Source organism: Choloepus didactylus, chromosome 13 (genome assembly GCF_015220235.1).
Source record: "Choloepus didactylus isolate mChoDid1 chromosome 13, mChoDid1.pri, whole genome shotgun sequence".
NCBI classification, from domain to species: domain Eukaryota; kingdom Metazoa; phylum Chordata; class Mammalia; order Pilosa; family Megalonychidae; genus Choloepus; species Choloepus didactylus.
The window spans coordinates 14,435,407-14,462,800 of NC_051319.1; the positions used below are offsets into that span (position 1 = coordinate 14,435,407).

Sequence of the window (27,394 nt, forward strand, 5' to 3'; positions counted from 1 at the left end):
CAGAGACATTTTGAAGACAGCCGTTGAAAGCAGAGTTTTGCTGATGTGTTGGAGGTAGTAGCCCTGAGAAGCTGACACAGAGACATTTTGGAGAGCAACTGAGACTGACATTTTAAAAAGGAGCTGCAGCTAAGAGAGGACAAAATGCCCCAAGAGCAACATTTCGGAGAACACCATTTTGAAACACAACCTGGGAGCAAGGAGACACCGGCCATGTGCCTTCCAAACTAACAGAGGTTTTCCGGATGCCATTGGCCATCCTTCAGTGAAGGTACCCGATTGTTGACGCTTTACCTTGGACACTTTATGGCCTTCAGACTGTAATTTTGTAACCAAATAAATCCCCTTTGTAAAAGCCAATCCATTTCTGGTATTTTGCTTAACGGCAGCATTAGCAAACCAGAACAATATGTTACTGGAATAAAAATTTTTAAAAATAGACTGTTCAACACAAAGAGCAGATCTGATTGTAAATGATGGACTATAGCTAATAGCACAATTATAAAAATATTCTTTTATGAATTATAACAAATGGACCATAGTAATACAAGGAATTAATAGTAGGGTGGTATATGGGAACTGTGTATTTTATGCACGATTTTTCTGAAGACCTACAACTTCTCTAATTAAAAAAAAAAAAAAAAAAGAAACACCACTTGGGAATTAAAAATAGAAATACATCCTATGTTGAGAATGAAATTTCCCTCAAAATTCAAGTCTTACATTAAACTTCTAAAATTAAACTTTTAATTTTAAAGAAAATATTTGTCTCTATACAAAATCATGCTTTTTAAAAAAGTAAAACAATAAAAATTATATAATTTTATCAGGTTTCCTTTTTTGCCTTAGCTGCCATGTAACCCAGAGTCAACTACAAGGAGAAAATGTAGTTAGTGCACTCTAGAAGCTTGTAATGTTTACTCTTATTCCTTTTTAAATGTGCTTTACTTTTACTCTTTTACAAATTTTAAACTATTTAAATTGTACAAGTAATAATTGTATTCTTTTACAAATTTTAAACTATTTAAATTGTACAAGTAATTAATATATACATGTAAAATAGTCAAATGTCACAGAGAGAAATAAAATACAAAAGTCTTGTTCCCCTCATTATTCCCAGTTAAACCCTATGTGGGGAACCAGGACCTGGGCCCCCTCCTCTCCACAGTGATTTTTTTTTTTTTTTTTTGAAATAAATTCAAAGTTATAGGAACAGTTGCAAAAACAATACTAACCCCATACACAGAATTCCATCATACCCTGACCCCCCTCCCCAAAAAGCTAAACCTACTAACTTTAACATGCTGTCATATCGCTATTTCTTTCCCTCCCTCCCTCCCTATGTATCATCCATCGTCTATTGCTCTGTCTTCTGAACATATGAGAGCTAGCTGCACACATCCTTGAGCATACACTATAATTCATGCATACACTTCCCACGAACAAGAACATTCTTTTGTGCAATCCCGTTAAGTGCAGCTAAGAAGTACAAGAGATTCAACAATGATACAAAGCTTACATTCTATATTTCCTTTACCTTATGTCTCAACTGTGTCCCTTTGAGCCACCTGTCCTCTATCCTCCAATCCCATCCAAGTTCATCTTTGGCATTTAATTGTCATCTATTTAGACTTTTTTTTTTTTTTCCTTTCAATTGTGGAAACATACATACAGCCTAAATCTTCCCATTCCACCCCCTCCCTAGCCTTCCATTAGTGGGATTAATCACATTTAGAATGTTGTAATGCTCTTCCCCACCATCCATTACTAGAAATTTCCCTTCACCTCAAACAGCAACCCTACACTCATTTCTTAACTCCCCATTGCCCCTTCCCCCATTTCTCTTAACCCAAACTCTACTTTTCATCTCTATGGTTATATTCTCTGATAATTTCTTTGTATTTACTGTGGGGCTTAAAATTAACCTCTTAAATCCATATCAATCTTGTTTTTCTTTGATACCACCTTCACCTCAATAGGACACATAAAACTATGCCCCTATACTCCTCCATTCCTCCACCTTTTATAATTGTCTAAAATTGTTCAAAACCACTGATCTGTCATTAGAGTTTATGTATTTTATATCATGTAGGAAGTAAATAGTGGAGTTACAGTTCAAAAATTATTGACTTCTATCTGTACTCCATTGTGGTTGGAGAATGTGCTTCGAGTATATTCAAATTTTTTTTTTTTTTTAATTTCTTGAGGCTTGTTTTATGTCCCAGCTTATGGTCCCTTCTGGAGAAAGATCCGTGATCACTAGAGAAAAATGAGTGTCCTGGTGATTTGGGATATAAGGTACTATATATGTCTGTTAAAATTCTCTATATCTCTTTCTCCTTTCTTTGTGTCTCTGTTGGTAGGGCTCCCTTTAGTATCTGAAGTAGGGCAGGTCTTTTATTGGCAAACTCTCTCAACATTTGTTTGTCTGTGAAAAATTTAAGCTCTCCCTCAAATTTGAAGAAGAGTTTTGCTGGATAAAGTATTCTTGGCTGGAAATTTTTCTCTCTCAGAATTTTAAATATGTCATGCCACTGCCTTCTCGCTTCCATGGTGGCCGCTGAGTAGTTACAACTTAGTCTTACGTTGTTTCCTTTGTATGTGGTGAATTGCTTTTCTCTTGCTGCTTTCAGAACTTACTCCTTTACTTCAGTATTTGACAGTCTGATCAAAATATGTCTTGGAGTGGGTTTATTTGGATTTATTCTATTTGGAGTTCACTGGGCATTTATGCTTTGTGTATTTATATTGTGTATAAGGTTGGGAAAGTTTTCCCCAACAATTTCTTTGAATACTCTTTCTAGACCTTTACCCTTCTCTTCCCCTTCTGGGACACCAATGAGTCTTAAGTTTGGACTTTTATTTTATCTATCGTATCCCTGAGATCCATTTCGATTTTTTTGATTTTTTCCTCCATTCTTTCTTTTGTTCTTTCATTTTCTGTTCTGTGGACTTCTAAGACACTGAGACATTGTTCAGCTTCCTCTAGTCTTGTATTGTGAATATCCAGAGTCTTTTTAATTTGGCCAACTGTTTCTTTTATTTCCATAAGATCTTCTATTTTTTTATTTACTCTTGCAATGTCTTCTTTACGCTCTTCTAGGGTCTTCTTTATGTCGCTTATATCCTGGGCCATGGTCTTCTTGATGTCCTTTAAATCCTTTGCCATGTTTTCGTTCTTTGATTGTAGTTCTTTGATGAATTTTGCGAGGTACTGTGTCTCTTCCAATATCTTGATTTGTGTGTTTGGAGTTGGATTCTCCATATCGTCTGGTTTTATCATATGCATTAAGATTTTCTGTTGTTTTTGGCCTCTTGGCATTTGCTTTGCTTGATAGGGTTCTTTCAAGTTGTTAAAAAAAAATACCTATCTCATTTTTCAGAAACACAGTTTGGTGGCGTACACTTTCTCTAACTACCCAGCAGACAGCGTCTGTGAGTCACCTATACCCCTCAAGCCAGTTCTCCACCTTGTCCCCGCAGTGTGTGGGGAAATGATTCTTGTGGGGTTCAGTTGGAGAATTCAGTTTGGGTGTGTTGCTTGAGCCATCCGCCCTGAATGTGGGGTGTGTGTCCGGGTGGCCAGGGAGGAAGGGCAGCTTTAATATTCAAACCCCCCAGGTTCCCGGAGATTCAAGGCCGCCGCAAGAGTCTAAGCCTTCATTTCATTTCAGCCCCAGACCCTGTCTCTCGCTGTCCCACAAACCACCGTACTTGGCGTAGTGTCCTGTGTTCTCCGAGTGGGTCCTCCCGCCCTGCTGTGATCCTCCAGGACCTCTGCCGAGGGAATGCCATGCTATGTCACCACTGTGTGCCATCCCTCAAGGGAAGCCCTGGGCCACTGGACCGTGCTGGGGCGCTTTCAGCCTGATGCAAAGATGGCCGAATGGGGCGTCTCCACACCCCTCTCCTTGCACAGTTCCTCCTTCCCAGCTCCGGGACAACTGGTGGGGCTCTGAGCTGTGGGCATGGCCCCGGGCAGAAGTTTATTCAGCCCTCCGGGGAGCCAGCTGCTAGCCACAGGGTTTCTTTCTGCTTCCGGCTCTCCCCTCCATTCCCCTGGCCCCAAGGGTATCTGCAGCGGGCTATCCTACAAGCCAGACACTGGGAGGCCGGCCTAGCCCCCTCTTGCTGTGTTTTGCTGCGTGGTTCCCACTATTGCAGCTGCAGCCGCTCCTGGGTTTTTCCCTTTTTTTTTTTTTAGAAGAGCCCGTCGGTCTCCAAACGCCAAACCCTGGCTTCCCCAGACCGCCGTGTGGCTGTGGGTCTTCCAGCCAGCTTACTCACTCGTTTCAGAATGCAGACTCCCGGTTTCACCAAGTATACGGCCCCTGTGGAACTAGGAGACCTCGTCCAGCTGGCGCATCGCTGTAACCGGTATTCTGGGTCACTTTCTGGTTTATCTAGTGTTTTTTATGGAGGTGTTTTTTTTGCCCTGTCTCACCTAGCCGCCATCTTAGTTTCTCCCACAGTGATTTAACGTAGCTGCCTACATGATGAGGACAGACTTTAAAATTCATCAGACCTCCCCAGGGGATGAAAAATGTACTGTAAACAAAGCATTGAAACTCTCCTCCCCTGATCACTGTTGAGAACAAATCTCCACAGCCTTGTGTCACAAGACCCTGCTGAAACTCTTCTCACACCCTCCTTGTCCTAACCCTTATAAACCACCCCCTGGCACTCCCTGCTTTTGTGAAGCTCTTACTTCCATCTTTTCCAGCTAGGCACCGCAATGGAACCATATGTCCTGTAAGTAAGTTCTATTAATCTCATGTCTAACTCCATGCCTGGCATGTTCTTTTGTCTTGGGGCTAAGCTGGGTTGGAACACCCCACTTCCTTCCAAAGGGGCAAGAGTTAACCCACTGTCACTTGTTTCTTCTGTAGTCTTCTGGAAATAAATGTATGTACAAACATGATTGTGTTTGTGTGCAGGACATATCTCTTTTTCATTTCTTTCTACACAAGTGGAATCATGTTATAAAAGTATCTCTTTTTTGCTTACAATATTTTGATTATATAATTATCTATTTAGCATATACAGGTTTATATCAGTTTTGTTAATGGCTGCATTATCCCATTGGTTGACATTTTGATTGCTTTCAGGATTTTGCTATAATAAACAAATCTTGTAATGAAATTCTTATATATACCTTTGCATATTTTAGTAATTCAACAAAAATTTACTGTGTGCTCACTAACTGACAAGTGCTATTCCAGGTACTGGGGATGGCAGTGCACAAAACAGACAAGGATCCTATTCTCATGGAATTTACATCTGGTTGGAGGAGAGACAGATAATAAACAAGTAATAAAAATATTTAAGATAATCCAGATGGTGATAAATGACAGGAAGATAATTAAGAGTGATTAGGGTAGGTATGTAAGAGTAGGTGACTTATTTTCTAGCTGGGATTTAAAAGATAAGAAGCAGTCTGCTATCAGAAAATCTGGAGGAAGTGTCCTCAGTAGTACAAAAGACTTCAGCAGTAATTAGCTGAGTATGTTTGAGAAATGCAAAGGAGCAGAGTAGTATGAAATCTGGATAAGAGGTAGGAAGGATCATCTAAGGTCTTAGAAGGAGTATGACTTTAAGAGCAAAAATGCTAATCAAAACCACAATGAGATACCATTTCATGCCCATTAAAATGACTGCTATTAAAAAAATGGAAAACAGCAAGTATTGGAGAGGATGTGGAGAAATAGGAAAACTCATTCATTGCTGGTGGCAGTGTAGCCATATGGAAGACAGCTTGGCAGTTTGGAAAGCTAAATATAGAACTACCATATGACCTGGCAATGCCACTATTGGGCATATACCCAAAAGAACTGAAAGCAGGGACTTGAACATAAATTTTCACACCGATGTTCATAGTGGCATTATTCACAAGTGCCAAAAATAGAAGCAACCCAAGTATCCATCAACCAATGAATGGATATACAAAATGTGATAAACACACACCATAGCATATTATTCTGCAGTAAAAGGGAATGAAGTTCTGATATATGAGACAACATGGATGAACCTTGAAGACATCATGTTGAGAGAAATAAGCCAGACACAAAAGGTCAAATATTGTATGATATCTCACTGATATGAAATAAGCAAACTCCTGGAGTCAGAATCTAGAATATGGGTTACCAGGGGATGGGATAGAGATACGGAATGGGAAATTAAGGCTTAAAATGTACAGGGTTCCTATCTGGAATGATGGAAATACTTTGGTAATGGATGGTGGTGATGGTAGCACAATATTGTGAACGTAATTAACAGCACTGAAATACATATATCTGAACGTGGTTAAAAGAGGAAGTGTTAGATTGTATATATGGTAACAATAAGAATTAAAATGCAAGGTATTAATAAGGTGGTATATGAGAATCCTGTATTTTATGAATGATAGTTTTATAAACCCTCAACTTCTCTAATAAAGAAAAAAAATCAAAAAAGGATTTAAAACAAGTCAGGAATGAATTAGATTTGCCTGTTTATCTGTAGGATAAATTCCTAGTAAGAACTGATATGTCAGAGGATATGGGCAACTAAAGTTTTGACAGATATTGCTAAAATGACTCCAAAAAGCTGCACCTATTTATATTCCCAACAAAAGCATAAATGGAGTGTCTGTTTTTCCAAACCTTAGCAACAATTGATGATACCAAACTTAAAATCTTTGCTAGTAGGTGAAAAATGATTTAACTTTGGGCCCAATTTTACTTTCAATTTCTCTAAATTAAGTATTCTCCATGACTACCGGAGGACAGGCCAGGCATCCAAAGTATGCAGAAGAGCTCTATGACAGAATGAGATAACCTAAAAACAGAACTCACCCTTAGCACAGAAAAAATGTATTGAAAAATGACAGTAGTTTAATATACCCAAAATATTACTCGTTTACTCTTCTAGTGCAAAATCTACGTACCAACAAAGTTGGTTCTACTTTTTCTCTTTAACAATGCAGGAGGATTTAAGGGCACATGGTAATTATACATCTTTGCACAGTTGGCTGAATGAATATATTTATAGGACTCCAAATTCTTATAAGTAGATTTGTTGGCACAAGGGTTCTTATAGAGTTAAAATATCGGTAGGTATAGCCAAACTGGTTTCTAGAGGATTTGTATCAATTTCCATTTCTACCAAAAGTGTGGCAAATGGAAGATGGTGATGTACTTAACATTTCCATTTACTTTCCCAATTCCCTACTTCCCTAAACTTGGATGTAGCAATTCCCATTATGATGTTTCAATTCCCATCATCAGTCCCCGCAATCAACACATAACAACGTTAAGTTGTAAGACATGGATAGTTATTTACTAAAACAAGTATAAATTACTAAAGCAAATGATCTTAAAAGGAGTTTTGTGCACTTTTATTTGACTATGTATATTTATTCATGTGCTACAAACTGATATGCTGAATAGATGAAAGAAAAAGATATAAAATCAAATAATTTCTACAATTTTCTTGCCGAGTTTATCTATTAATCTTTCACAATAGATGTTGATATTATATTTTGAGATATGTAAATTAAAGTTACTATAAAAATATAAAATACTCCCCCTAAACACAGAAGAAAAATTTAAAATTGTAATACTCACAATCATCTAGATCTAGAAGTGAAACATCTTTGGTAAGAGGTCTTCTATTTTGCCTTGGTTTTTTTTCTTTCTCCTATAAAATAACAAAGACTTCATTTATTGCATGCTCATAAAGCAGTCCTTAATGCTCCCAAATAAACATTCTTTTCTCTACTTAGTCTTTCAAAAATCAAATTAAGCTTCCATATGGTTACATGAAATGATTTTTTTTCAATTATTGTATAGTCTAACAACTTTTTGCTAACATAAAAATGTCATGTGGTTCTTTGGTAGAAAGTACACAAATATTCTTGAAAATAATCTTTAATCAAATTGATTTAAGAAACAGAAATGCTCAAACAATAAATGCATAGCTCTGAAATTGTCAATGGGCTTGTGAGAGGTTTACCTTTTCTGAGTCTTTGTGATAGGCACTGTACTTCAGATATCAACACTGGATTGTGTCAGACTTCTTTTGCCAAAGTAATTCACTAAAACCTATACACAACATTTCTAGGATCTTCCTCTCTGTTGAAAAGGGTTCACTTACTTTTCAGTACTCTCTACCATTTTTGGTTTGGGAGAATAAGTGCTTTAAAACATACTTGCACATAATTAGGTCTTCTCCTACTCCAGATTTATTTATTCAGTTTACTATATTTATGAAATGTGTACAACCATGGGATAGAAAACAGTGCCCCTAAACCCTGAGGTATTCACAGTTAGGTTAGAAATTCAGAAAACTATTTAAAAAATCTTAAAAAAAAAAAAAAAAAAAAAGGATAAAATATAGCATGGATAGCATTATAAACAACTCAAGTTCAACCAAGATTAGAGTGTTAAATAAACGTATTTGGGTCAAGACCCTTACCTTTATAATCTATATGTTTTTACAGTTTCTCAAAATGAAGGCCAAAACTTTTTACTAAAATGTTTCTGTTCATTTATTCAATCATACATTCACTAAAGAGATATGTATTAAATTTTTAATGTGTCAGATTCTGTGCTAAGCAACGGCGATAATGCAGCTAAGACAGCCATAGTCTCTACCTTCAAAGAGCTTATAATTTACCAAAGGAGTTTATAGCTTATTGTGAATATGAATTATTATATGCATTCTGAAGTAGTTCTTTAACTACAGGAAGATATCACTGAAGCAGAAGTTACATCACCACCATTTTAAGTCTACATGGTAGACTTTATAACAGTACACAAACATGAACGAGAGTATTGCATCAAATTATGCAGTGACATTTTTAAATGACTTTAAGTTATCTATTTTTTCCCTTATGCCAGTACCCAGAATCATTTTCAAAGATCTCACTGTAATATACACTAAAACACAAACTAAAACATTTTCACCAGTACACTGTTATCAGCATTGATTTTCTTCTTCAAAATAATTACTTCTGCCTTTTTAAAAAACAAAACAAACAATGCTTACTCCTCCCTCCACCCTTCAAGTGAATAATGATTTCTAGGGCTAAGAAAAAAAGAGAAGAAATATTAGTTTTGAGGTTAAAATTTAAAAATTGCAAGTAATTGGAAACACGGTTCAGAATGAAAATGCCATCTCATCTAGAATATAATTCCTATGAAGAAAGAACATATAACAAAAAGAGCTTATCATCATGTGACTTATCAAAATGCTATGCTGAGCAAAATGGGTATAGCTTCCTATAAGCTATAATAGTGCACGACTATCTTCATGGAACTGGAACCCCTCCACCTGAAAAATTAGAAACCTATCAAATCAAGATAAAGTTAAAGCTGGAGGCAAGTCTATATTTTCTACTTCACAGCTAAGTGTGTATAACACTATCTATTAAATATACATCAGGTCACATACAACACACGACAGAGCTGCATGTGAAATTGGCATAATCTCTTATTAGAAGCCAGAAACAGAAAGAAAAGGGGCTCTCAAAAGGACAGAATTTCATTGACTTTCTGGGAACAGCAAATAACCAGTGACTGAAATACAACATTAGCAATAGATAATGGTCGTTTCTACAGAATTGAAAAAGCCTTGCATTCTGATCAAGGCTATAAAAAGCTCTGTGATGTGTTTGGCATTCCTCTCTTATATTATATTTCATTTTTCATTTTAAAAAATCCATACTAAGTTCAAAACATTTTCATACTTAGAGGAGCTACTATAAAAATAAAAATCTGAATTCTAAACAAAGAAGTTAAGAGCTCTATTTCATCAAACATTTCTCCATTTGCAATTCATCTTGGTAATAGAGACAGAACCTGGGCAAATGCATATAGGACTTGAGGCAGGAGATTTTTCTTGCTCAATGCATAATTCATGTGCTCCGCCTGCAAAGTGTGTAAAATGAGAATTTCACACTACAGCATGAGCCATGGAGCTGCAGAGAAAAGGCAGATGAAATCATATTTTACTGTGTGAATTTTATTCCTTACCCTCCCAGTATTTATACAAAACCATCATTGACAAACCAAACACACTGACAGATCACCCACTGTTTCCATTGTGTTAGTACTTGAGAAGAGATCAGGCAGAAAGATAGACAATTTGTTTTTGTATATTTTTTAAATAGAGGATTAGGTTTTTAACAGCTGAGTGACTGTATTAGACTTTTATAAGGACAACAGTAACTGATCTTAAATTCTCACTACAAAAATATCTAGTTATCAATTCATCATCCTCAAATCTCCACTTTGTTTCTACGGTATTTGATTATACGTCTCAACACATCAACATTTTCAAAATGAAATACAAAGTCAGGGTTCAGAAACTGATTTCTATTTAATATATTTCATTTCAAATATAAATAAAAGATCCTGGAAAAATTTATTAAGCTCCAAATAATACAAACAAAAATATGTAGTAATATACCTGTAAAGATTTTTATGTATTATGTATGTTCATTTTTATACTGATCAAAGGAAAAGCAAGTAGAAAAAAAGACCTGATATGGGAAGCATCAAATATATTTCCTAAGAGGAAACTGTAATAAAAGGGTTTTAAATTTAAAACTATAAGACAGAATAAGCTGTATGTAAAGTTCATCAAACCCATACTGTGCTTTGAAATCAACAACAATTCAAAGCTAATTTCTAACCTCACAGGGCAAGATATTTGCATGAAATATTTTCAATTAGAATTACCAACCAAGGACAATTTAATGACTGTCTTGACTTCAAATCATCTGACAAGTTTGATTTAAAAAATCTAAGGCTCACACTTAAACTCGTGCTTTAAAAAAGTACACTGCCTGTAAATTGAAACTTCTTTGTAAGCTAAGAAGTCTAAGTTGTTAAAACAAATCTTCCCCTATTAGATTATACTTACTTCAGTAAGAAAGCTTGCTTAAATGGCATTTGCTTTAACGATATCAATTGAAATGAAATGATATTTCTGTTTTAGAGAATTTAAGTATGAACGAAATTGGGAAAGACACAAATTGAAAGAGGTAAGGATTTGAATTGTTGAGTAAAAACCAATATTCTTCAATATTCACAGAAGTTATGTAATTGCAACATACAGAAATACTTGTAAAAGCAAAAGTAAAACTTGTTTCCTAGTTCTCAAAAAAGAAAACCAATTAGAAAATAGTTCCTTACACTCTTATCCTGATCTCTTTCATCCTACATGCTAAATTTACTTTATCCCCAGGAATCTTTCACTTGATAGATCTTTTTTCTTTAAGACAAATCTTAACATTTACTGACATTTGGACACTAGCTACAAAACCAATGACTGGGTCATAGAGCACTTAAAAGATTTACTCAGTTTCTTTGTACCTCTCAAAAAGGGATTAGCAGAGTTTTATGAGATACATACAACATGCTAAAGACAACTGACAACAGCATCTAGAACACTGTTAGGTATACAGATGGAACTGGTTTTTTTTTCCACATAGCTAGTACATACAATAATCTTAATTTTGATTAAAACATGAGAATGCTCTTAATATTAAAAATTATTAAGGGCAAGTATGTTAAATCCTTTATATTTTACTTTACATTGATAGATGATTACACTTTATATATAATTTATGTGATTAAACTATTTTAAATATATAAAAGGAAAATGCATAAAAGTTATTCACAGTAAAATTACAATCAGGATTTTAGAATCTTACTGTTTTATTCACAGATTATCTAAATCTTCTGTAGTTGGTACACATACACTTTAGATACAACCAGAACTATTGCATCCATGATCAAGGTGTGAATAATGGACTACAACAAGGAGATAGCTGAAATAAACAAAATATGTAGGAATGTTCTAAATAAAGGAAAGAAAAACCAGAAACTTTAAAAAAGATATTATTTTATATGAAATTGTCACCATCTGTTCAACACATTATTTTAACTATAAGCAGAATATAACTTAATTATATCAGGAAAGTATTGGATACAGTGCTCTGAATGCAAATCTTTGTCCAGATACAATGTGGTCTACATTACTGCTTTTCCTCTACTCTCTTCTTTTTAAAATTTTTTCTTTCTCTTTGCACTGTGTAGGGTATGTAAAAGTACTTAAAAACATGGAACTAGTAAAAGTAACTTTGTTATAGGTATTATTAGGGGCAAAAGAGTTATTTCATAAAAAAGAATTAGACTTCTGAAATTAAAATATTTCTCAATTAAATGTATTCCAAGAAAAGAACATCTACAGAAAAAAATATTTTTGCCCCATTGAAATAATTGTAACTCATGTTCCAAACAAGATTATTTTCTTTGGTAATTGCCAACAATATCTGACCTCAAATGAGGACATCTTCCAGTAAATAAAACAAACATACAAGCATGATACCAGAATGTACTGCTACGGTTCTGCGCCTTATGTCTATGCTGGGGCATAATGCTGAATGGCAAACACTTTGGGAACATAAACAATTAAGCAGTGGTTCTCTTTTGACTCTCCTTACATCATTCACATCTGTAATACTCTCTCATTGGTAACACTTTTATTGCATACATTCATTCTCACTAGGAGAAGGGGAAGGACCACACTCTGATAGGAGGCCACTTTATCTCCAGCTTGTACATTCTGTAGTATGAGAAATGGTGCAAAAGAAGTTCAAAGGCAAAGAAACAGGAACACATACAAGTTAAGAGAACCAGAAATAGTCTCTTGGGATTAGAACACAGGAAACACAAGGGAGGTAAGACCAGAAAGGCAGATTTGGGCATGCTGGCCTGTGGGGTTTATTGAACACAAAGGGCAATAGAGTGTCATTACTCATAACTTTAATTCCAATCTGGCAACTGCATAGAAGGTCTGGGGTTGAGGAAGGGTCTGAGGATGACCAATGGTAATGGCCTATAAGTGAGGTAATGGTGGCAGTGGGAAATAATACGCAGAATTTACAGGAATTGGCAAACGTCTAAACTTACAGGATGAGGGAGGAGTCAAAGATAATTCTGGGGCTACAAATCTGGGAGAGTAAAAAGAACATTGGTACTAAATGGGAAACACGTCTTCTGGATATATTACATTTGGAGAATGAGCAGTTCTGGCTAAGGCTCAGAATTTGGTCTGAATTTGGGAAGAAATGTTGGGAGTTGTTCTAAGGATTTGAAGACATTACCATGGAAATAATTCACATAAACGTTTTAGTTGAAGCAATGAATGTGAATGAGGTGCCACAGCAGGGAAAATATACCAAAAAAAGAGGTCTAAACAAAAACAAATTCATATCAACAAATGTTTTTTAAAAAAGTAATGTCTACTAACCACTAATTTGGGGGCAATGTTCACACTTAGTGTCAGAGGGGATAAAAAGGAAGTAATAAAAGAATGAATGGTTGAAGAAAGAAGAAAAAGGGTGCAGAGAAATTCAAGTAGTAATGTAATAGTCATACAAAGAGATAGAGAAGGATAATGACTAAGAGAGGCCACTGGGATTGGGAAAAGATCATGGCTGACCTTTCAGAGCAATAACTAGGAAGTGACAGAGATAGAAACAAATTTATAAAGGACTAAGAAATAATTGGGTTAAAAGATTGTGGATAGAGAATATGTAGATTACTTTTCTAAGCTCTGTCTCTGTCTCTACTCCTCTCCCTCCTCCCTCTCTCTTTAAGTCCTAAAAAAACTTGAGTGCTTTGCTATTTTGATAAGCAGAGATGGAATTAGTGCAGGAAGAGACTGAAGATACAAAGAAGGCACATGATTATCAGCAATACAAGGCCCAAAGGGAGTAGGACTCATTCTTGGCTAAGTGGACAGGGATCACTTACTCAGGGCTAAATGCAAAGAAAAGGTAGGTAAATTAGAGATTTTAAATTAGAGAGGGGAGAGATATGAGACACTCAAAATGGATGGCAGCTCAGTCTTCTGAAGAAAGTGGATGAGAGCACAGGCTGCAGTTATGGGGTTCATAATTGAATGTTAGCTTATAACTTGAATGGTGTAAAAAGAGTCAAGAAACTGCAGAAGGCTTAGGGTTACAAAAAAATTTTTTTTTTTTAGCATTGTTCTATAACTAATATTATTGATTTCTCATAGAATGAATAATGCTTAAGTTAAAAGTTGCTTTTAAAAATGCTGTTTGACATTTATGTAGTGCTTTACATTGATTTATCACATTTGAGGTTTTATAATACCTTCAAGAAGTAGAGTAGATATTTGCATTCCTACTGTACAGATGAGGAAACTGAGGCATATAAATACCTTTCATCAAGTAGAACACTACACCAATATCTCACAGGACCATCATAAAAATTAACTGTTTTGAAAGCCACATATTCAAGGTATCTCAAGATCTCATTTTCACACTCACTGTCCCCAAAATATACAGTCCAGATGAAAGAAAAGAGACAGAGAAAGTTATAACTTTTTTAACTTTTTAACTTTTAACTCTACAAGAAAGATTTAGTTGGGCTACAGATTTAAGTCATATGAATTTTCAGCATTAATATACTGTCATACTAAATTAAGGTAAAGCACCCACCATCTGCCTTCATTACTCATAATTTAGGGTAGAAGCCATAACACTTGGTGCATGGAGGACTTTTCCACAATTATGAAATTGCCCATTATTAGAAAATCGATACACTTCTAATTGCATGGTAAAGTCCGAATCATTCAGAAAGAAACAGAAAGATTTAAATAGTCATGATGGCCCCAAGGTAGAGAATATTTATTTCAACTGCTAAATTAAAACAAATAACCAACCCTATCTCCTATTATGACAGGAAAAGGAATTTTAATACAGAGAAAATAAGCCATTTAGCAAAACACATAGAGACAAAACTGTCAACAATGTGAATAAAAACTGAATTTTTCAAGTCATGACTCATGGCAATAATTTGAATTTTTTTATATTAATGCTCTATAGTGAGATATTTTCTACCGGTAACAATTAAATCTGGTCACTGAAAGTCTCTGACAAAGAAGAAACAAATCACTGACCTGATGTTCTACTGTACTTTTTAAGGAGGCTCCAAAAGCTAAGCTTCTAATTACTATATAGGCACTGAAGTCTACCCTAAATTTTCAATTTTAACAAAATATTGTAAGAATAACTAACTTCAATTACACCCACTTGATATTAGCTGTTTCTTGGTTTTTCATTTTAAAAAACACTGATTTCTTATTCTGTGTTGTACTTTTAATGTAAATTTTAAAAACTAGCTCTTTTATTTTAAATAATATTTTAAGCTTTTTTTTGTAATGTGATATAAGTAGGAAATAAGAGTACACCAAACTATGTGATAAATTTTTATATAAGACTGGATTAATAAGCTTGAAAACCTCCAAGATTTTATGTGAATTTTTGAAAAACAGAGATCTTACACTAGCTAATTTTTAAATATGCTTATTCTTTATAGTATATCCCTGAATGGGGGAGGGTAATTGTCTACTTCAATGAATTTACCTCCATCCTGCCTACTTGGATGACATACAAAGGAATTTGAGTTACTAGAACTAACAAAATAAATGAAAAATATATTCCAAAGAAATTGAATTCTATGAAAGGCTAGGTATGACTATATTTTCAACATACAGGATAATATGGTTTATATATATAAAACTACTGCATTTGAAGCCTAGCAAGTGACCCATTTACAGGAAGGGAGTAATAATTAAAAATCAGAGAGATAATTCTTATTAGATTTGGGTTTTACATTAATAACTATGTTTTTGCAATTTAAACTTTTACTTCTGCTGCTAGGCAGGCAGTTTCAGTTTTACAAATGTTAAATCAAAAAGCATTATCATTCTACTACATGAGTGTTTCTTGTATTTGTTTTTAGTAAATGGCTACTACATTTTTATTAACTGATTAAAGAATGTATACCCTTTAATTAAAACTTTAAAAGCATTCTATTACAAAATTTTACAAAGCTTATTAGTCTCAATTTCTTATGATTTATGTGCATTTAAATTCTTTTGCTCAATACTATTTCTGACTTCCTTTTCCTTTTCCTTTAACAAAAGCCTCCCTTGTCAAAACCTAGCTAAGAACAACAACAACAACAAAGCATTGCTCATAACATTGAGAGCCCGTTTTCTGTTTCTAACATCTTGGCATGGTGAGGATATAAGGAAAGCAATTATCCAGAAGGAAAAAAAGAGTCACGTATGGATGAATGAAGATGGTGTTTATTTTAGTTGATAGTGACAATGTGAGGTACTTGTTTCTTATGTTTCTTGACTGTCAAAGAAACACGTTCTGAAATATTTTCAGAAATATTTATTCTCAACTGGGGAAAGGCTATAAGAATATTTACCTACAATTATAACAAATGTCTAATATCTCTTACCTTAGTGACTTTTCTGAATTCAGATTCACTTTCAGATTCCGATTCTGATTCAGAATCTGAAGAACTTTCTTCTATTGAACTAGATTCAGCATTGGAAGAATCTGAGGTTGTAGACTTTTCATTTTCCTTTTCTTCATCTTCAGAATCACTATGCATAATAATAAAATTTGAAATACCAACTTTAAATCCTTTAAATAAACTAGTGTGTGAAGTAGTTAAAAAATCAAATGCTTAAATGTTGCTATTTGTCCATTTTACCTAGAAATTAGAAATTTTACTAGATAAATATCATTCCACTGAGCACCATTTCTCTCTAGTACATAAAAAAGACAATAAACATTCTAGAACATATTAGAGAAAAAATAATAGAAGTAGTATTATCTATAACCAAATTAATCAGAACACATTCAAACTCAACTGTATCATGTCATACTCTCCTCAAACACCAAAGGTCATAAAATAATACTAAATGATGTCATAGATAACAAAATAGAAAATAACTGATAAGTTGGATTAAATATCTGTTTTATTAGGAATATACATTCAGTGCTAAAAGCAACAAATTCAAAGATACTTAAGCTGATTTTAAAATGCTGTCTCAAAATACCAGTTATTCATTAATAAACTGAAATATGTATACATCTACTTTTGCTAAAACAGATTTGTGCTTTTGATTTTGCTGTCCAGGAAAATTACTTACACATGTTCCCAAATATTTGCCTCAAACACATCATATGAGAAAATGTTAATCAGTTCAAAAGACTAGTTTTCTAATGCCTTGAGTCTTACTAACAATGTTAAATTAATAAAATGTAAACATTTCAAATACCATAAAGTATGATAATTATAAGTAATAAAGTATAGTGTGTTATGAAAACATTTGGAGGACCACCTAAACAAACTTAATCAAGATTGAGAATGCTTCTTGGAGGAAGAGATATACAAGCTGGAGAATAGGAATAAGTCAGGCAGAAGGGGAGGGAGGCAGCTCTCCAGGAAGGAATAACATGTGAGATGGCCAGAAGTCCTTCTTGCAGGGAAGAGAGATGAATTGTGGTATTCATCATTTTCCCAAAACTGAGGATCTAGTTATCACAACCCTCTGTATAAATAATTATAAATAATCATTTTTTTAATAAAGGATCTACCTTTAAAAAAAAAGGTGCCTTGTGCCAGGCAGGGTTAGGCACTTTAAATCCATTATCTAACTTAGATGTTCCAACATATTCTTGCTGGGTACATTATCATCCTATCTACAATAATGACACTAATATTCAGAAAGGTTAAGTAACTTGCTCAAGGACACAGACAGAAGGGAATCTGAACTCAACTCTGTCTTACACTAAAGTCCATACTTTTTCCACTATGCCAAAACTATCTCCCTTCAAATGAAAGCAACACTTTGAAGTGTTTCAAAGTAACTCCTACCCTCAAACTTGGTCATAAATAGTTATGATTATTAAAGGGCAGTCTTAAAGATGCTTAAAGGTTCTTAAGCTTTAAAAATGATCATACAGTTATACTGGCAAAGTTAAAAAGAGGCAGAAACATGGGCTGGGGGTGGGGAGGGAGAGTGGTGAGGCAAGGGGAGAATCAATACTTCCTAGAATTTATTTTTGTGGAGGAAATATGATTGCTGTTTATTAAAAGTGGAGCCATGGTAACATCTCAGAGCATATGTAATTATATTTGAAGAATAAAAAAACGTAGTTTTTTTTCCTCTGAAGAATAGCAATTAATTATCCCCAATTCACTGGTTAAAACATTTACTTAAAAATACTAGACTTAGAATGTTATCTGTGGTTTCCCTTGGTGTGATAGACAATTCTTTTAAAATCAAACAGGAGCAAAGAGAAAAGCCCATTTCTGAAGAAAAATAAAATCAATATAATACATTTCTAGCATGCTGATTTTTTGCTATCTGAAAAGATATTTAGTGCACTGAACAAAGTTTTCCCTTTCTAGAAATAAGCCACTTTTTATAAACATGTCATCATAGACATTGTTATTATACCAAACACACAGAATTTCCCTCAAAGAAAAGGCTATTATGAACCAAGTAAATCCTTTGCTGCAACAAGTGAATGATTCTGAATATATTAGAACTTCTAGGTTTTATGGTAAGATTTTAAAGATAAAATGTTATTTGATTATGCATCACTCAATTTTGGATGGTAATTATTGTATTACCTTACTGCTTAGAGTTTCAGATGTTAATTTAATGAAAAGAATTTACTGGTAACCTAGCTTTTTAACTTTGCAATGATGAAAAGCCCTGTATATTAAGTGAACCTACAGATTTCATTTGTTCTGAACAGGAAAAACAATATAAATCACTTTTAAAATCATTAAATCCTGATTAAATTAATAAAGTCATAATTAGGGCATTATGCTGTGTTTGTTATGGAAGTGGCAGGGGCGAGCTGCTTTAATTACTGTCTGTAATAAAAGAGCAGAGAGTGTACTTACTGCGCCCCAATCAGTGCTGTCAGCCAAGAATAGAGCCGAGCTGCAAGGCTCATCAAGTGAGCGGCAGCAGGCTTCCGAGGAAAGGGCCATCATGTTCTGCAGAGGCCACTCGCTGACAGCAGTGGGGGAAACATATTCACACAATCCAAGGTATTAGCCCCAATTACTCAAGAATTTTAATGACACTTTATACATGATAATGTTGTGTGATAATGGGAGATCTTAAAAAGTGCTAATACTTAAATATCTTATTAGGACCGTCTTCCTTCACAGCCTTTGACTCTAATATTGGATCATAATCTTTTTAATATAACGTTATGTAGAAAAATCAATTGTCCTTTAGTTACATAATGGCAAAGTGTTGAAGGATTTAATTTTAGCCCTCAGCAAAATTGCTACAAAAGGTAATTAAGTGTTTCATACCTACTTGCTTGATCACTTAACTCAGCCTTCCAAGGTTACACCAATTTTCAAAATGTAACCCCAAGATTTGTTCAAGTTCAAAATGAAAAACTAAGCATAAGGAGGAAACAAATGTCAACTATTAATATTTTAAATTAATTTAAAGAGATTTAATATCTATTTTGGGAAAAAAACACATTTATTTTCTCTTTCACTCTAAGAATTAAGGAACATATTAATCTGACGGAAAATACCGCAGAATATTTTTTTTAAAGAAATTTCTGACAAAATTTTACCTTTTCCCTTTAGTTTTAAAGTTCTTCTTGGCTGCTCTCTTGTTTTCTATTTCTGATTCACTTCCACTGTCACTCTCATGCTCACTGGAAGAGTCTTCGTTGCTGTCATCATTACTGTCTCCTTTCTCCCCTTGTTCTCCACTTTCACTTCCAGATTCACTCTCTGAAAAATATAACCAGATATTCTTTAATTTATAGCTATTTAATTTCACATAAGGGCACATATAACTGTTAATAGTCATCACAAATGAACCAGATGTTGAGTGTTTATTTAGTGGACCCCACTGTTTCAACCCTTTATATTTCCGCACCCCATTCATTCAGACCTATGGAATTCCTGCAGCAGGGTGAGTTTGGGAGGGACTCAAAAGACAGAGAAGACTTTTTGATAGAGTAGAGAAAAGCAAAGAAAAGATAAAACCAAGTAATCAAATTTGAGAGAATCTCACTTTTCAAACCATATGTATCTAGCTATGGCAAAAAACATTTTTTGTTGAAGAATATTGGAAAGCTAAAGAAATAATTTTGAATTCCTCTACTTGTTATGAGAAATCTTATTTACAGAAAAAGAAGGCAACACTAGAATCTTTTTAGGAACAAATTTTGAGAAGGAAATGAGCCATTCAAATCATCTCCAAAAAATTCTAAGTCAAAGCAACAAGCAACATTGCTAAGTAAACAGTTATTACTTATTTTAGCTAGTATATGGTTGTAGGCTAGATCAAGAAGATGATAAAGTTACATTTAAGAGTTAGATGTTTTATGTATAACTTATGGTATAGTAGGACCCTTTATAGAAGCGATGCATACAGTATATTTATGTGTTTTCAAACATAAAGCATTTTTTACTATTTGAAATGACTTACAGGTACATAGTCGTATCCTGGATTAAAGGACAAACTGTTGCCTCTGCCTATGATCTGTTTGTGAAGTATCCATAGACAGGAACATAATCTTGAATTAAAACATTTTCTTATGGGTATACTATATGTATTTTATAAGGATTCATTTATGCACCACAGTGAAAAACTAGGACTGCTCATATTGTTTTGGGATAGCCTGAAGTGATTAAAAGCATGGGTTCTCAAGTTGAAATATGTGGGTTCAAATCCTGGCTCTGCCACTTACCAGTTCTAAGACTGAGCAATTAATTTAATTTCCTTGGGTCTCAAGTTTCCTTTTCAGCAAGTGGGTATAATAATACTAGCTATTTTACAGAGTTATTGTGAAGATTAAATGATCTGAAACATGTAAAGGTGATTAGAACAGTGCCTATCACATGGTAAGGCACTCCTCAGCATCATCATCTACAAAGAACAAAATTTACCTTACCAACATTACAAAGAAAAACTATCAATAAGGACATTCTGAATTTGTTGTGACATCAAAGTTATGCACACACACCTTAACTCAAATAATTGGCATGTACTGTAATGAAAAGAAACTACAGCATCTATGCTATTCTCATATTACTGTATGAGAGTTCAATATTAATCTGGGTCCAGTTCACTTCAGGCACTGTTATTTAAACTTATGGGTTAAGTAAAATCCTTAAGGAAATTTATTTATTCTCAAAAGGATTTGTTCATTGGAAAACAAATCTCCTAACTTCTAGCGAGAAAGGTTTTTTTTTCTCCAATAGCTACAATGAAACCCTTGTCACATGACTCACTCCTACATATTAGGATAAACCCCTCAAAAGCCATAATGTTAATGGAATATTTCAAATATGTACCAGAAAATATGAACAAGCATGAGCTCATGCGTAAATGGGATAGAAACAAATACATATGGTATAAAAAGAAGTAGTACACACCTAACCATACAAATAGCTCTTTCTCACTGGTCTACAGCATTCCAGAATTTTAGAGTTAACTTCTGGACTGAGGTTGTATTTTTTCTATTTTCCAGTTTATTACTTAAGAAAGTAATGCTTCACAGATTAGGTTATCAGATACCGAAAACAACAATTTTGAGAGGGGAAATGGGAAAAAAAGAATGCAGTACCTTAGAGTGAGGTAGTGGGTGACCAAGTGATAGTGAAGGGCCCTAGCTCTCCAAGGAATAAAGGTTTTAGAAGGAAGATGGGTGTCATTTGGTCTTGGATCAGATCTGCCTATTAATTTAATTGTTAATTAGAGTGTTAGTAAGAGACTCTAATATATTTTTATCATGCAAATCACTCACAGAATTGTAGTACTGAAGGAACTTAAAAAGCATCTATATCAACCCTTTCATGTATCAGATACAGAGAAAGGTTAAGTGCCTTAAAACTTGGACTTCTAAATCCTTTCATTTTAGTATTCTTTTCACTGCATATGGCTGCCTCCAATATTTTAGCTCCTTATTTCTTTATAATACATAGAGGATTTATTACTTTTAGCTTTGTTTCTGAATAGGTTCATGTAGAAATAGATGAGTATAAAATGGAAGAGAAACAGATTGCTAAAAGTTTAAAATAACATTTTTACAAAGGAAAGTTACTTTTAAAGACCCCCACTGAAGGCTTATCAGGCGTAAAATCATGTTTTTCAATATGCTAATGTATATAACAAGCAACGTGGATTAGAACTCAGAAAAACATGAGGTCCTATTTCAGCTCTACCATTTATTAACTATGTGTCTAAGAGGCAATGTCAAATGAGAGGGCTTAGAAATTACTTTGGAAACTAAAAAATGATAAGGTAAAATGAAAGGAATTTTTATAATAGAATAAAAATTTCATTTAAAACAACCACTTGATGAATATTATGTACTAGGGTTTTTGTTTTTTGTTTTTTTTTTTTTTTTTGGTATAGCATGTATGGTACAGTGAATAATGTATTTCAATAAATTATAAAACCTACCACTGTCACTGCTGCTGTCAGAAGAGTCTTCTTCCTCCTCAGATTCAGAATAAAATTTCTTAGCAGGATTCTCTTTCTTTGCTTTCCCTGCTGGGGTCCATTCTTTTGCCTGTGTTGTTTTAGAAAATGCAAACATTGTAAATATAAATGTCTTTTCCTTAAGAGATTCAGACTTCTGGCCAACTTACTCAGAATACAACTATGAATACAGAAAAAACTGAAAAGGTCTCAGCAGAGAGGGCAACTGCCAGAAGTCCTGGCATTAGGGGTGATTCACTTTACTCTTACTCAGAGCCTATCATGTTAAACCACATCCTTATTTCACATACATACCAAAATATTTTTGTATTTTTTGGTCCACTGAAGAGCTAAAATAAAGTAATAAGCCTAGAAGGTAAGGTCAATTAGAGGTAGACACATTAACAGCAAAAAGAAATGCAAATTGATAGTGTAACACAGAAAAAAGAGAAAGAAAAAATAAATTAGTGTAGATGATAAACAGCCCTGGCCATCTCAACAGCCAAAACTCCGGGGTCATCTTTGATTTCTCCTTTCTCCTCATATCCTAAACACCTAATCCATTAAGAAGTCCTTTATGTCACCTTGGTTGAGCATTTATCTCTCTCTCCTGGATTACTGCGACAGTCTCCTCAATGGTTGCCTTGCTTCTATCCCTGATAAAACCTCAGTCAGATCAAGTTCCTCTTTGGTTTGAAACTCTGCCACTGCTTCCCATTTTACTTACCCAGGCTTGCTCCTACCTGGGTAGATAACTACATGGTTCACTCCCTTGCTTCCTTTATATCTTTGCACAAATGTTACCTCAGGGAGGACATTTAAAATTCCAACCTCCCACGCCTGGCACTTTCAATCTTACTTTGCTCTACATTTTTTACCCCCTCACTCAAAGCATTTATTACTTTCTAACATATACAATTTACTTATATATTTTTTATTGTTGGTCTAACCATGCTAGAATGTAAGCTTCTGGAGAGCAGGATTTTTGGATATTTTTAAAATGGATATATTCCAAGTGTGTCTGGCACAATAAACATGTGTTGTATGAATAGCCCCTTAAAGACTTTAATAGAGTGCATTAAAGCAAAATAAAATAAATTATTTTCAGAATTATGATCCTGATTCATCAGGAAAAAATTAAACCATGTTTCATATACTCTACTTTAAAAGGCAGGGAAATATGTATTTTTTAAAAAGTCAAAAGTCATTAAGATTCATTTATTTATTACACTTTTACACTGTACTGGTCTCTGCTAGAGTACATATTTTGCTGTAAAGGATTTTACAGGATGATAGATGTTCTTATTCAAGAATGGTTCTCAACAGTGGAAGCAGATTAGAATCACCAGAGACTATTTTAAACAATATTAATGCAAACAATAAAAATACTAATACTAAAACAACTAATGCCAGGGGCTCACTCTCTGAGATTTGGATTTAATTGGTCTGATGCTGGCCTGACAAAGGTTTTATTTTGTTTAAAGATCTCCATATGATTCTAATGTGCAGCTAGAGCTGAGAAGCACTGATCTAGAGGGCTTAAGGTATGTTGTTCAAAGAGGTAAGCTTCAGTAACCGGAAAATTACTATCTGGACAATGATAGAAAATTGAGTAAAATTATTTGAATATATTTGAATAAGATATTTTAATAAGATCACTAGTACTGCTTTTTTTATATGTATTTTAAATGTTCTGTCATCCAAAAATATAGTATTCTATAACCAAAATTCCCCTATATTTAGTAAAGTTGATATTTTTCTTAAATCCAAACATTTTTTATTAAGTCTGTTAAAAAGTCTGTAGAGTCAATTTATGGAAAAAATCTCTTAGTAAATTGACTATGGCTTTCTGGGTAAAACTAAATCAATGAATAAGGAAAATTGGGCTTCTATGCTCAAAGGGGCATATTTTCTTGACATGCCCAGGGACATAAAAGGCCAAAGACTAAACAATACAAATATTTTAATTTTTGTTATGGTCCTTTATGATTATGATAGTCACATCTTTCTAAGCAAAAGGAATAATAGGGCAAAAAGAAGAGGAGAAAAATAGGCAATAATATACTATCCCTAGAGGGATAAATAGTAGATGTATTTATAAAGCAAAACACCTTTGAAAAGCAAAAAAGACAGTCTTTCTGTAACTGGGGGGAAAGGATTTTCCAGAACTAGCCAAAAGAATTCTAAAGGATCTTCAAAACTTACTATAGTAACATAATATAAATATACATTATATCTGATATCCTGGAAATGGTGGTGTGTAATTCAAAGTGACTTCTATTGTCAATACGACTAGGTTCCCTCTTGTTTTGATTAAAATATTAGATTATCTAAACCTAGGCCATTTTTTTAAATGTATATTTCATAGTAACGAGATTTTACCCTGTAAGATCACTTTATAGGAAAACTAGAATAACACAGTATATTATGTGCATGAAATACACTGATGTGATTTTAGAGGGGAGGGAAGATAAAGAGGCAAGAAAGACTTTATGGACACTACTTTCTACACTGTTGTAGCAGCATCTAAAAATAAAATAATGTGTATCATTTTTACATTTAATCATGTCTTTCACAATACAATTTAAGTCCCCTATGTCTCAGATCAATAGACTGAAGCTGCTTTCTGCATGGCATAACAGATAGTGATTTTCTTCAACTAGTTTCCATTAGATATAATTATTCTCTACAGTAGGTAACCAATTATCAATTTCAGGAAACTAGTCATCAAAATGAAGAAGAAATCAGTTTGACTTTGTTAAAGTAGACAGGTGAAATGCACATAAGAAAATAGGTAAGTAATTAACCCTTTAAGGTAGTTAATGCTGAAAAGAGCACATGAAAATAGAAGAAGCCAGTCAACCAACCAATCTGTCAGCCAATATAAGGATATTGCTGATACCAAATTAAATTGCAGAGCATTGCTATCAATTTCTGAGAAGATAAACCGTATTTTTTTTTTGGTGGAGTGGGATGTTGTAGGGGTAAGCCATGGAATCCAAGGTGGGGAGTAGGGGTGAATAAAAGGATGATTCTACTTGGGCCAAAACATTATATGTTCAATGAGAAAGGACAGAACCATAAAAACAGAACCAGGCAAACTAAGAAATTAGGAGAGAAAGCATACCTGAGGAAAGAATCATTAACAAAGAATACTGCTTTTTGTATTCTAGTACCTGACCAAAAGTTGCACAAATTAGCGAATTTTTCTGAAGAGTATTAAAAGTATGTAGATGTGAATGAAATTCAATAAATTTAGCCACAAGGAGGAACAGGCATACAATTAGTTTTAATAACTGACTTAAATTCATGCAATGCCCAAAGTACTGCTCTCACACTAAAAAAAAAACAAAAACAAAAACAAAAAAACAAACAAACAACAACAAAAAACACCTCTCTACATAAATACTCTTTTTGTGGATATTTTTAAAATGCTGTCCAAAAAAATTTAGCATTCTGTCCTAAAACTATCTCTTTCCTTCTTATATAAGCAAGGAATATGAGAAGGGTCATTTGGTTGTCTTTTGAGATTGTTTGTATAAAACATATCCAAGACTTTTTAAAATAAACTTTAATTTAAAAAAAGAACAAATAGGTATTATATTCTGGATACTTCTCCGGTAGAAAAGATATATCGAACTAGGACTTAGATCACCATTACTAATTTTTAATTACATTACTAAAGTAAAACTATGAATACATTTTTAAAAGTGCTACTTTTGAGACAGAATTTCTTCCCAACACTTTATCACACTTAAATAGCATTTCAACTTCTCCTTGCACAAAACTTTCTCCCATTTTTTGGTTATCTTTAAATAGAGATAATTTGTCACAAAATGAAAATGACAGATAAGGAAGTAAAGATTTGTAAACAAGCTGAAGTTTTTCCTCTACTCATGTTACAGAATAAAATGCAGTAGTTAAGAGCATGAATGCTGGACTCAGACCTGAGGTTGAATCCCAGTTCCATTACTTACTAGCTATGTGACCTTGGGCAATTAAGTTCTCTGAGCCTTAGTTTTTTCATCTGCAAAATGGGAATAACAATAGCCATCACTTACAATCATCATGATAAAGTTTTAACAAGATAATGTTCAGTATTATAGCACAGTGCCAGGGTTTGCTCAATGGCAGTTACTGCTAACTATTATTGCTTCTTGCCATACTCCAAAACCAAGATAAGTTTGGGTAGTCGAAAAACATATTTCTCAGAGAAATCAAATTACATAATCGATATAGAAACTTTTCTATTTGAAGTAATAAAGATTTTCTTCCACTGTATATAGAAAAGTTAAGAAGCAAGAAGGTTAACTGATTCTCCCATACGAATAGTGGGTAAAGAAAATCTGGTTATCTAAGTCCTAGCTTGATATATCTTTTCTACCGGAGAAGTATCCAGAATATAATACCTATTTGTTCTTTTTTTAAATTAAAGTTTATTTTAAAAAGTCTTGGAATATGTTTTATATAATCAATGTCTAAAGACAACCAGAAAACCCTTTTCAAATTCCTTGCTTATATAAGAAGGAAAGAAAGAGTTTTAGGACAAAATGCTAAATTATTTTAGACAGCGTTTTAAAAATACCAAGAAAAAAGAGTATTTTTGTAGAGAGTTTTTTTTTTTTGTTGTTGTTGTTGTTTTTTATGTGAGAGCAGTTTATTATTCACTTTAATAGTGACCTTGTCTAAGGACATTTTTGGTACACAGTGCTGTCTATTTATATTTCAGTCTCACTTAAAACAGGCTCATCAGAAAAACCAGAAGAATGATTTGTTTGGTTTTTCTGGAAAAGAACAGCTAAAAATTATTTCGAAAAATATTGACAGGAAGCTTACAACTCTCTATACAATAGAAGAGAAAGCTCAATCCAATGAAACTAAGTACCTTTGAAATTGAATCTACACAGCTACAAATGCAATACCACAAATGTGGGTGGCACTGACGCAGAGAATTCAATTCTCTATTTCCTTGAAGAAAAGGAACAGTACATGTACAATGACATAGGAATACTACAATATTTAGTTCCCA

The 27,394-nt window shown here is 33.9% G+C and overlaps 1 protein-coding gene across 3 annotated transcripts in view; it reads right to left on the reverse strand.

Moving 5' to 3' along the window:
• Positions 1–27,394, reverse strand: part of AP3B1 (adaptor related protein complex 3 subunit beta 1) — a 405,767-nt gene that overhangs the window by 93,033 nt on the left and 285,340 nt on the right. For all 3 annotated transcript variants that reach the window (XM_037800786.1, XM_037800788.1, XM_037800789.1), the window contains exons 18-21: positions 22,348–22,456; positions 19,502–19,664; positions 16,335–16,482; positions 7,605–7,677 (exon numbers count right to left, since the gene is read on the reverse strand). In XM_037800786.1, coding sequence (XP_037656714.1) covers positions 7,605–7,677; positions 16,335–16,482; positions 19,502–19,664; positions 22,348–22,456 — 493 coding nt within the window. The remainder of the gene's footprint in view (positions 1–7,604; positions 7,678–16,334; positions 16,483–19,501; positions 19,665–22,347; positions 22,457–27,394) is intronic.